At 47.7% G+C, this 12,203-nt stretch overlaps 1 protein-coding gene across 1 annotated transcript in view; it reads left to right on the top strand.

Annotated features, from left to right (window-relative positions):
• The window catches only part of LOC308130779 (multiple C2 and transmembrane domain-containing protein 2-like), a 57,017-nt gene that overhangs the window by 22,989 nt on the left and 21,825 nt on the right, over window positions 1-12,203 (top strand). Inside the window, exons 3-10 of the mRNA XM_080497235.1 lie at window positions 2,250-2,367; window positions 6,506-6,648; window positions 7,556-7,632; window positions 8,169-8,283; window positions 8,386-8,418; window positions 9,797-9,967; window positions 10,173-10,303; window positions 11,375-11,561. Of these exons, the coding sequence (XP_080353361.1) occupies window positions 2,250-2,367; window positions 6,506-6,648; window positions 7,556-7,632; window positions 8,169-8,283; window positions 8,386-8,418; window positions 9,797-9,967; window positions 10,173-10,303; window positions 11,375-11,561 (975 nt within the window). The remainder of the gene's footprint in view (window positions 1-2,249; window positions 2,368-6,505; window positions 6,649-7,555; window positions 7,633-8,168; window positions 8,284-8,385; window positions 8,419-9,796; window positions 9,968-10,172; window positions 10,304-11,374; window positions 11,562-12,203) is intronic.

The following is a 12,203-nucleotide window of genomic DNA, read 5'->3' as shown; positions in this document are numbered from 1 at the left end:
CCGCTAGCGGGAGACGCTAGCGGCTAGCCTGGGCGGCTAGTAGACGATCAAGTAATCTTCTGTGATTCCGCGCAGTCGGAAAAGCGCTTCTACATGATCCACGAAGCCGGGTCGTTCTTCCAAAAGTCAGGAAGCTTCGAAACCTGCCGACTGCTGAGGCTGAGGAGACGAAGAGACGAGGAGACGAGGACAAACAGTCTTCTGCTTCCTCAAACATGTTGAAAACGGGGTCACCAATGTGGCAGAACGACCAATTCTGTGTCTTCTTCATCAATCACTGGGTTTGAAATGCCCGATGATGATGAAATATTGTTAAATTCAGCCTCTTTGTCGTCAAAACTCTGATCCTCCATAATGTAAACACAACTTGGGCGTGTGCACATCCAGTGACGTCACTCTATTATTGTCAGAAGCTCCGCCCAGCAGCGAAAATAGCGCTGTTTATCGGCGATGCTAATAGTTGGGAAGACAGACATGAAGTAAATTAATGACTTGATGCAACATACGGAGGGGAGTGAGGAACTGTGTGTGTGTGTGTGTGTGTGTGTGTGTGTGTGTGTGTGTGTGTGTGTGTGTGTGTGTGTGTGTGTGTGTGTGTGTGTGTGTGTGTGTGTGTGTGTGTGTGTGTGTGTGTGTGTGTGTGTGTGTGTGTGTGTGTGTGTGTGTGTGTGTGTGTGTGTGTGTGTTCCCCTGATCCGTTACTGACTGAGTGGCTCCGTCACAACCATGCTGATAAGTATCTTTGTGAATTTTTCAGTGGGTATACGGATATTCTGGACATTTTCTAGTAGGTATACGGCATATCCCTGCGTATCACGTAGGCTACACCACTGGACAGTGGAATCTACACAGAATGTGATATATGATGAGACTGTGTCAGTCAGTTCATTTATGCCTGCAGCCATATCATAAAAACATTCCCAGTCTGTACATTCAAAGCAGCCCTGGAAGGTTTGGATACTGTCCTCAGACCAGCACTTCATGTTTCTCTCCTCTGGCTTTTTGCATTTGAACGTGGGTTTATACACAGGCACAAGAAAAACCCAACCCCCAGGTAGCTAATAAATAGAAGGGGGTGTAGTAATAATCTTGGGTGGGGCCCGGACTCAATTTCGACCACCTGATTTTAAATAAATATTATTTATTACAAAAAAGAAAAGATCCAATAAATCAAAACAGAAACGTAAACTACTCAATACGGACAACTTAAATGGACTCTAATAAGAAGAATCGTTTCAATTCATCAGCACCAATAAATGAAACTGTTCACCAAAGTTACTCTATACTCTAACCGGGATTTACTCACTCACACACCCACACAGTAAATAAATTAACAAACTAATGTAAACAAAACCACTTGTTGCAGGCACAGTTCGGTGCTTATGAGCGTGGAGACCAACAACAAAAAATGGTCACTTTACTGGCTGACCGGCATAAAGAAAAAGCATGTTTGTTACTCACAAGTCCCAAGAATGAATGACTGAGAAGGATAGGGAAGGATGAAGGGAAAGGAGGTGAAAAGGCAAATCAAACGGGAGAAAGGTAAACATCAGCCGCTTCCGCCTGTCATGCTTGCGAATGTGCACTCATTGCGCAACAAGACTGATGAACTGCGAGCCAACGCAACGTATATGCATGAATACAGGTCTGCTGCAATCCTAGCATTGACTGAAACCTGGTTGAGCAGCAATGACGGTGATAGTTCTCTGCATATTGATGGCTTTGGGATGCCAATCAGGCCTGATTGTGACTGTCAGCTGACGGGCAAGAAACATGTATGCCTGTTTGTAAACAAACAGTGGTGCTCTACTGTGATAGTGAGGGAGAGACGGTGCACCATGGACATTGAACTCCTGGCTGTTTCCCTTTGTCCCTTTTATCTCCCAAGGGAATTCCCACAAGTACTTTTTACTCTCGTGTATATCTCACCAAAAGCAAAGGCAGATGCAGCTTTAGACCACATGATGACTGTTCTCAACACACTGGAACTCATGTCTCCTGACTCCCCAAGACTCTTCCTGGCCGATTTTAACCACTGCAGTGCTGACAACAAATCTTTTAAAGGTTTTTATCATTACGTCACCTCTGCCACCTGCATGGGGAAGACCCTTGATAAGTGCTTTGGATCTGGTCCCAATGCTGTTGCCGTCCCTCCTCTGGGGTCTGTGGATCACACCACCACCATATTGTCTCGGTAGTCTCGGTATTGTCTCAGTAATGTCAGTATTGTCCTGATCTTTCTTTTGCAGAGTCAGATGGGTAGTGAGGCTACGAGTTCATCAGAACACAGTCGAGGTCTGAGCGGCTCCTTCATGCTCACGGTCCACCTGAAGGAAGGACGCAACCTGGTGATCCGGGACCGCTGTGGTGAGAAGAGCTGAACACACCCTTCATCTAGAGCTGCTCCTCCAGAGCGGCCATAACAATGGTAGAACTGCTCCTCCAGAGCGGCCATAACAATGGTAGAACTGCTCCTCCAGAGTGGCCATAGTGATAGTAGAGCTGTTACTGACTCCTCCTCCTGCTGCTGGTGGTGAGCTGTTACTGACTCCTCCTCCTGCTGGTGGTGAGCTGTTACTGACTCCTCCTCCTGCTGGTGGTGAGCTGTTACTGACTCCTCCTCCTGCTGGTGGTGAGCTGTTACTGACTCCTCCTCCTGCTGGTGGTGAGCTGTTACTGACTCATCCTCCTTCTAGATCAACAGCAGACTTCACAAGACTCCAGTTCAACATCCAGCAGGAGTGAAACATCAAACCTCATTCTGGTTCTCTTCAGTTGATCCAAGTCCTGGACCGGATTCCAATATCAGACTTCACCTGGACAATTCACCACTTCACAGTCATGTCTGCAGGACATGCAAACCACACACACACACACACACACACACACCCTTTCATCACAGCACTCAGAAATGAGGAAACACCACCTTGAGAAAGTGCGGTCCGACTGTCACAACAACAGCATCACTTTTCCTAGCACCTTTAGGATGTCTCCTAACACCTTTCCTTAACCCTGTGATGTCATCCATGGGGTTAAGGTAAAGTGGATAGGAAAGGAGAAAGGAGGGACTGTCCTTCTCCATGATGGAGGTCAATGGCAGCAGGTCCTCCAGAGCCAGACCACATGAACAGCAGTTCTCCAGGAGGGGGAACTGTGCTGGACGTGACAAACATCACATCAACAACTATCTTTTAAAAACCTGCTCCAATGGAGGCGACAGCAGTGAGACATGGCAACAGGTTGATGGAGCGCGTGCGCGTGCGCGTGCGCGTGCGCGTGCGCGTGTGTGTGTGTGTGTGTGTGTGTTGACTGATCAGCAGCTTCTCGCTGTCATGGTGAGTGAGGATTACGTTTCTATTGTTGGACTTCAGACACCTGAACAAGCGTTTCATTCTTTCTGTTTGATCAGAGTCAATAGTCTGAGCAGATGATGAACAGATTAATATGGAACAGGGAACCTCACACCATGAAGAACCACACACCGTGAAGAACCAGGCACTGTGATGAACCAGACATTGTGAAGAGCCAGACACCATGATGAACCAGGCACTATGAAGAACCACACACCGTGAAGAACCAGACATCGTGATGAACCACACACCGTGAAGAACCAGACATCGTGATGAACCACACACTGTGAAGAACCAGACATCGTGAAGAACTAGACACCATGAAGAACCAGGCACCATGATCAAATCAAATCAAACTTTATTTATAGAGAATTTTTCATACAAACATACATGCAACGCAAAGTGCTTCACATAAAATAATAAAAAAAAAAAAATAGAAATAAAATAGAAACACGCACATGCACACACCCACACCCAACCACACACACATACACGTATCCACCCACACACGCATACACACACCAACCCAAACTGCCTGTAACAGAATATAAAGAATGATGTAAGAATGTCCGGCACTGATGATCCAGGAGAGAAAACACCACCTTAGCGGGCCGTCCACACCGAGAGGAGCCACAGCCTACAGCTATGGGGGGCCCCGCCACAAGGACCGTCCCCGCGCAGCCAGTCAGGAGCCCCCACCGCGGTCAGTAAACCACAGGCTGAGCTCCACCGCCAGGGCCAGAACGATCCCCAGGACAGCGCCCCCCCACAGGCAAACCAGACTCAACTTCTGATGAAGAGCGCCCCCGTGAGGAGACACTGGAGTAAAATAAATAGGAGCCCATAAAATGGATCAATAAATGAAAATAAAAGATAAGAAAAATAAAAAGTAAAGATAATCAACCAATAAAAATAAGTAAATAAGAGCTTAAAAAATGAATTCATAAATGAGACAAAGGATTAAGCCAAAACTACAGTTAGAAAAAAGGAATAAGTAAAAGAGTCAATTAAATGTTAAATTAAAAAAGTTTTGAGCCTGTTTTTCAAAATACTGAATGTCTCTGCGACCCTGAGGTCCTCCGGCAGGCTGTTCCATAAACGTGGGCCATAGTGATGAACCAGGCACATGATGAACCAGACACCGTGAAGAACCAGACTGGTGGTTCTTCTTGAGAACATCAGGCTGGATGTTCTTCATGAGAACATCAGATGGTTCTTCTTAATGAGAATGTCAGATGGTTGTTCATGAGAATTCAGGGAAATGTGGGCCCAGGTAACTTCTCCTGGAGGGCTAGAGGAGTTCAGCTTCATGACCTTCTTTTGTGACGGACTGGGAAGATCCAGACTTTGGAGTCTTTGACCAAAGCAGCACCAGAGTGGGTTCTGAGATCCAACAGGTCCTTGTGTCTGAAGCTGAATGCTGAAGAAGACTGAGCTGAATGCTGAAGGAGACCGTTGGGCCCGGAATCCATGCTCTCCCTCAAAAGAACAGGCTGCAAGAACAATGGGAAGGTAGTAAAACATCAGGGTGGAGGACAGCAACCTGAGGGCTGCAGTCCCCAGGTTGGAAAAGCCCTATCATTGGTCGAACCCGACCCGGACACAGCGGGTGTCCGAAAGGCAAACTTGGCCAAACCCAGCTCGCAACCAACTGCTCCCCACTTCTCAAACTGGTCTCCAAGCAGGGAGCACGTCTCTGCATCACCAGAAGACCGAGAGCACAAAGTGGACCACAAGAACCAAACCACGTTTCAGCCCGCTGGTGAGCAGAACACACCGTTTGGACTATCCTTTTTCTCTTTTCCCTTTTTCTTTTTTTGGATCCTGGGAGCCAGCAGACGTGAAGCCCCCCCCCCCCCGATCTCCATGTTTGATGACGTTTGTTACTTGATTGTATTGGTTTATGAAATTATTTATGAATTATTTATGAATTAATGCATTTTCTTGAATAAACGCCTGTTAGCTGAATTGATCAATTCCTGGTAATTATTGTGTATTTATTGTTGGCAATTCACTGCTTGTAACATTCTGTGCTCGAATCTCACACCTTCCCTGTTATTTATGATTATTATATTTTGCGTAGGAATAGTAACTAACTTAAATAACCTTCTTTCAAACAAGACTGATATTTTGGTATTAGCTATTTCCAGTTTAGCTGGTGGTGCCCCAATTTCATTATTATTTGATAATCAATTTATTCAAATTAATTTTTCATTTATAAATGATTTTTGATAATGTATTATCTTTTGATTACTCTAGGAGTTGTTAATGAGTGAATGACATTTTACTTCCATTAATAATTTACATTTTTCATAAATTACTTCCAGTAATTTATTACTTTCAGTAATCTATTACTTACAGTAATTTTAACGCTAATAACCAACCATAAATCCCAACAAGACTGAGCTGTAGCCGAAGGAGACTAAGCTGAATGTTGAAGGACATTGAGCTGAATGCTGAAGGAGACTGAGTTGAATGCGGAAGGAGACTTTGAGCTGAATGCTGAAGGAGACTGAGCTGAATGGTAAGGGAGACTCTGAGCTGAATGCTGAAGGAGACTGAGCTGAATGCTAAAGGAGACTGAGCTGAATGCTGAAGGAGACTTTTGAGCTGAATGCTAAAGGAGATTGAGCTGTGGCAGCACAAGGTAATTGGCTGTGTGAGGAGGAAGTTGTGGTTTGATCAGCAGAGGAAGAGAAAAACCACTTCCTTCTTTGAGACCTGAGACGTGAAACAACTTCCAACGGACGGCAGCAGTGACATTCACTGCATCTGACTTTGTGTCAGTCTGTCCCGAAGACTGAGAGTCGGTCTGTCCCGAAGATTGAGATTCGGTCTGTCCGGAAAACTGAGAGTCGGTCTGTTCCGAAGACTGAGGTTCAGTCTGTCTCGAAGAGTGAGAGTCGGTCGGTCCCGAAGACTGAGAGTTAGTCTATCCTGAAGACTGGAGCACAGACTGTTCCTCATGTTCCACATTCAGCTGCTTCTTGCATTGTGTCTTTTAATTGTTTGTAGAAACTGGAGCTGATAAAAAGGAAGTGTCTGATCAATACACAAAGTTGTGATGAAGAGTCCTGACAGATGAGGAAGAGGAGCAGAGTCCTACAGAAGTTGTGTTGATGAAATGTGTCTCTTGTGTTTGTTGTCATGTTCAGGAACCAGTGACCCGTATGTCAAGTTCAAACTAGATGGAAAGACTTTCTACAAGAGCAAAGTGGTCTATAAGAACCTGAGTCCTTCCTGGAATGAGACCTTCTCCCTGCCTGTGAAGGACCTGAACCAGAAGCTCTACATCAAGGTGTGTTGTTTCTCCTTCTCCTATTCCTCCTCCCCCTTCTCCTTCTCCACTTCCTATTCCTCCTCCTCCTTCTCCCATTCCTCTTCCTCCTCCTTCTCCTATTCCTCTTCCTCCTCCTCCTCCTCCTCCTCCTCTTTCGCTTTTTCCTTCTCCTTCTCCCTGCCGATGAGGGACCTGAACCAAAAGCTCTAAATCAAGGTGTGTTGTTTCCCCTCCTTCTCCTTCTCCTTTTCCTCTTCCTCATCGTCCTCCTTTTTCTTCTCTTTCTCCTCTTCCTTCTTCTCCTCCTTCTCCCTGCCAGTGAGGGACCTGAACAGGCTCTTCCTCAAGGTGTGTCATTTCTCCTCCTCCTCCTCCTCCTCTTACTCCTTCCCAGATGTTGTCCAGGGTGTTTTGCCACCAGATGTGGTGTCGTTTGGGATGAGGTGAGGTTTTTGTCTGGTCTGTCACAGTGAGTGATCAGGATGGAACAGCTGTGATCCAGATGTGAGCCGTCACAGACCTGCAGTGGATTGTTGACGTTCTGTCAGTGTCACTGTTTCTGTGGTATGATCATCGTGTGTGTGTGTGTGTGTGTGTGTGTGTGTGTGTGTGTGTGTGTGTGTGTGTGTGTGTGTGTGTGTGTGTGTGTGTGTGTGTGTGTGTGTGTGTGTGTGTGTGTGTGTGTGTGTGTGTGTGTGTGTGTGTGTGTGTGTGTGTGTGTGTGTGTGTGTGTGTGTGTGTGTGGTGGCTGATCAGCAGCTTCTTGCTGTCATGGTGAGTGAGGATTACGTTTCTATTGTTGGACTTCAGACACCTGAACAAGCATTTCATTCTTTCTGTTTGATCAGAGTCAATAGTCTGAGCAGATGATGAACAGATTACTATGGAACAGCGAACCTATGTGTGTGTGTGCGTGCGTGTGCAGGTATACGACCGTGATCTGACCACTGACGACTTCATGGGCTCTGCCAGTGTCCTGCTGTCTGACCTGGAGCTGGATCAGTGAGTGACCTTTGACCCTGACAGTCGCTTGTTGGATGAGGCTAATTCCTGTTGAGACAAATTCCCTGCAGGTGAAACCCAGTGAACATGCACCCTCTGGTGGATGACAGTGGTTTGGTCCTTTACAGTTCTGTTCAAATCAAAGCTCAACTATATTGATAAGGAACCTGCAAACACTGATTAACAAATCAAACCTGAGCTTCGTCTCTCATCTTCCTCCACACATCAGCTTCATATGGCAAGAAATCACAGAATCACTTTTCATCACATGAAACAAACTGATGTCTGTACTGCTTCTGGTCCATTCATTCACCAATTAAAGTGTTTGGAGTTCAACTCTGTGTTGGAAGGCCTGTAATTTAGTCGTTCAGTCAGTCAGTCAGTCAGTCATTCAGTCAATCCGTCAGTTGTTCAGTCAGTCAGTCAGTCAGTTGTTCAGTCATTTGTTCAGGCAGTCAGTCATTCAACCTTTCATTCTGTCAGTAACTCGGTCAGTCATAAGTCCTGGAGGTGAAGCTGTGGTTGTTGTGTTACAGGGTCAGTGAGCTGTCTCTGCCCCTGGACGACCCCGGCAACCTGGAGGACGACATGGGGTCTGTGCTGCTGGACCTGAGGCTGTCGCTGAGAGACAGAGACAGCAAGCGATCCAACGTATGGCAGCCGGTGTCCTGGTCTGCTGCTGCACCTCCTCTCCTCATCCGCCTACTAACTTCCTCTTTTCTTCTGCTTCTAACACGCATGCTGCTACGCCAGAGGAGGCCCCACATACCTAGACGCAGTGTCAGGGTAAGGAACAGGTCACCTGAAGTACCAGGTACTCCGACGTACCCAGACCTCAAGCTCAGTCAGGTTCATTTCATCTGTAACTTCAAGACCTTTACAAGGAAAACCAAATATTCACTCCTGTAGAACCAGGCTCAGAGGAGAATCCTGTAGAACCAAGCACAGAGGAGAATCCTGTAGAGCCAGGCACTTAGGAGAGTCCTGTAGAACCAGGATCAAAACCACGTTCAGCTTCATTGGAATGTTTAGTAAAGTCGTGATGAGAGCGGATGGAGAACCCAGGAGGGAGCCATTGGCTTGGATTCATGTCTCTGTTGGTTCTTAGAGTAGAACTCAGGAGGGAACCACTGCTGGGATTCATGTCTCTGTTGGTTCTTAGAGGAGAACCCAGGAGGGAACCACTGTGGGGATTCATGTCTCTATTGGTTCTTAGAGGAGAACCCCAGAGGGAGCCACTGCTGGGATTCATGTCTCTGTTGGTTCTTAGAGGAGAACCCAGGAGGGAACCACTGCTGGGATTCATGTCTCTATTGGTTCTTAGAGGAGAACCCAGGAGGGAACCACTGCTGGGATTCATGTGTCCTTCTCTCGTTTTACTTTGGAAACAATGTGTTGATTCAGTGAAATGCAGGTAAAACAGACAGTTGGTTTCTCCAGCAGACTGCTGACCAGACGCTGGGCCTGGAAGACTGTCTTCAGGACTGCAGACCTTCCTTATGCACTTCTGGTTTCTGTCCACTAGAGGGAAGCAAAGCTCCACAGAGACGTTCTGTCTGAAGCAGAACAGACCAACATGTTGGGGAACTGATATTCCTTCACGTTTTACTTCTCAACCTATAACTTGCTGGTATTGCTTGAGCCTGCGAGTAGCGACGGTCGGTCAGTCAGTTGACGGTCAGTTAATGGTCAGCCGATGGTCAATCAACAGTCAATCAGCGGTCAGCTGGTGAATCGACGGTCAGATGGTCAGTGTTTCAGTCAATGGTAAGTCAACAGTGAATCGATGAGTTGGTTGGTCAGTGTTTCAGTCAACGGTGAGTTGATGGTGAGTTGACGGTCAGTTGATCAGTGTTTCAGTCAATGGTCAGTTGAGGGTCAGTGGGAGATGCTCACCTCCAGCAGCTGTAGTGACTGTGTGAGTGCTGCTGTGAGGATTTGAAGCTGGTCTCACGGACTATCTCAGACTTGTCGTGAAATCGTCAATCACCTGATCAGTGATCAATAGATGGGTTCTTGTTGACGCTGCAGGAGCTTCCTTCTCACCGTCATTGGTTTCACGTCTCCGACGAGGCTTGTTGTTCGTCACCGTCTGCTTGAGGACAGCCCTTCTTCTGTCCCGGTTGATGTTTCTGTCTGTCTCTGCCCTGTGGGGGTCTTCCAGCCTGGGGGGAGTTCTCACAGCATCCGGCACACCGAGGCGCTGAAGAGGAGTCAGCTGTGGAGCTCGGTACTGTGGGTGACCCTGGTGGAAGGACGTGACCTGCCGCTGGACGGCCCTGGAGATCAGCTCTTCATCCGCTTCCTCCTGGGAGAGCAGCGCTACGAGAGCAAGGTGCTCCGCCCATTTAATTTTTCTTTATCTCTTCCCCCTCCTCTTCCTCTTCCTCCTCCTGTTCCCCTGCTTCCTCCTTCCCATCCTCCTCCACTTCCTCCTCTTCCTCCACTGCCCCCCCCTCCTCCTCTGCTTCCTCTTCCTCCTCCCCTGCCCCTCCTCTGCCGCCACTTCCGCTTATCTCCTTCTTGTGTTTTTCTTTCAGAACCACTGCAAAGTGAGCAACCCTCAGTGGAGGGAGCGTTTCACCTTCAACCACTTCCCGGAACGTTCACAGGTCCTGGAACTGGAGCTGTGGTCGAAAGAAGGGAGGAGGATCGAGGAGTGCACGGGAACGTGAGTCCAACCATTTTCACTGGAACACCACAGCCTCCCTCACAGCTCTGGGCCACCGAAGGAGTCAGTGACGGCGTTAGGGAAGGAGTTAGTGACGGAGGTAGGGAAGCAGTTAGTGATGGAGCTGGTGACGGAGGAAGGGAAGGAGTTCGGTACTTAGTTAATGATGGAGTTAGTGATGGAGGTAGGGAAAGAGAGAGTGAAGGAGTTAGGTAAGGAGCTAGTGACAGAGGTAGGGAAGGAGTTAGTGACTGAGTTGGTGACGGAGGTAGGGAAAGAGTTAGATACAGAGTTAGTGATGGAGGTAGGGAAGGAGTTAGTGAAGAAGTTGGGTAAGGAGCTGGAGACAGAGGTAGGAACAGAGATAGTGAAAGAGTTAGGTAAGGCGCTAGTAACAGAGGTAGGGAAGGAGTTGGTGATGAAGGTAGGGAAGGAGTTCGTGACGGAGCCAGTGATGACGTTAGTGATGGAGTCAGTGACGGGGGTAGGGAAGGAGTTAATGATGGAGTTAGTGATGGAGGTAGGGAAAGAGAGAGTGAAGGAGTTAGGTAAGGAGCTAGTGACAGAGGTAGGGAAGGAGTTAGTGACTGAGGTAGGGAAAGAGTTAGATACAGAGTTAGTGATGGAGGTAGGGAAGGAGTTAGTGAAGAAGTTGGGTAAGGAGCTGGAGACAGAGGTAGGAACAGAGATAGTGAAAGAGTTAGGTAAGGAGCTAGTAACAGAGGTAGGGAAGGAGTTGGTGATGAAGGTAGGGAAGGAGTTCGTGACGGAGCCAGTGATGGCGTTAGTGATGGAGTCAGTGACGGGGGTAGGGAAGGAGTTAGTGATGGAGGTAAGGAAGCATTTAGTGACGGAGTTGGTGACAGAGGTAGAGGAGGAGTTCGTGATGGAGTTAGTGAAGGAGTTGGGGAAGGAGAGAAATAGGAGCGGTTTGTCACCAAGTCTACGAAACATAAACAAGCTGTGGAGTCGTTCATCTGCTGGATCTTTGTGTCTCAACATTGACAACATCGTCTGAATCTGCACCTCGTCCACCGTCTGCTGGACACTCAGAGCGTGTGTGTGTTGCAGGTGTGCGGTGCACCTGTCCGGAGTCCCGGTCAGCCAGAGGCAGCTGCTCACTGTCAGTCTGGACCGAGGCCAGGGGACGCTGGTCTTCCTGCTCACAGTGACCACCAGCAGTGGCGTCTCTATCTCCGACTTCAACGCTGTGCCGCTCGACCTCCCTGGAGAACTGCAGAGACAGCAGCAGAACTACGTCAGTGCCTGTACTGCATCACCACTAACTACTGCATCACCACTGACCAACTACTGCATCACCACTAACTACTGCATCACCACTGACCAACTACTGCATCACTACTAACTACTGCATCACCACTGACTAACTACTGCATCACCACTAACTACTGCATCACCACTAACTACTGCATCACTACTAACTACTGCATCACCACTGACTAACTACTGCATCACCACCAACTACTGCATCACTACTAACTACTGCATCACCACTGACTAACTACTGCATCACCACCAACTACTGCATCACCACTGATCAACTACTGCATCACTACTAACTACTGCATCACCACTGACTAACTACTGCATCACCACCAACTACTGCATCACCACCAACTACTGCATCACCACCAACTACTGCATCACCACTGACTAACTACTGCATCACCACGAACTACTGCATCACCGCTAACTACTGCATCACCACTGACCAACTACTACATCACTACTAACTACTGCATCACCGCTAACTACTGTATCACCGCTAACTACTGCATCACCGCTAACTACTGTATCACCGCTAACTACTGCATCACCGCTAACTACTGAATCACCACTAACTACTGAATCACCACTAACTACTCTATCACCACTAACT

This window comes from Blennius ocellaris, assembly GCF_963422515.1.
Source record: "Blennius ocellaris genome assembly, chromosome: 1".
Taxonomy (NCBI): domain Eukaryota; kingdom Metazoa; phylum Chordata; class Actinopteri; order Blenniiformes; family Blenniidae; genus Blennius; species Blennius ocellaris.
Note: the sequence above shows the minus strand (reverse complement) of the source record. Positions and strands in the feature narration are given on the sequence as shown.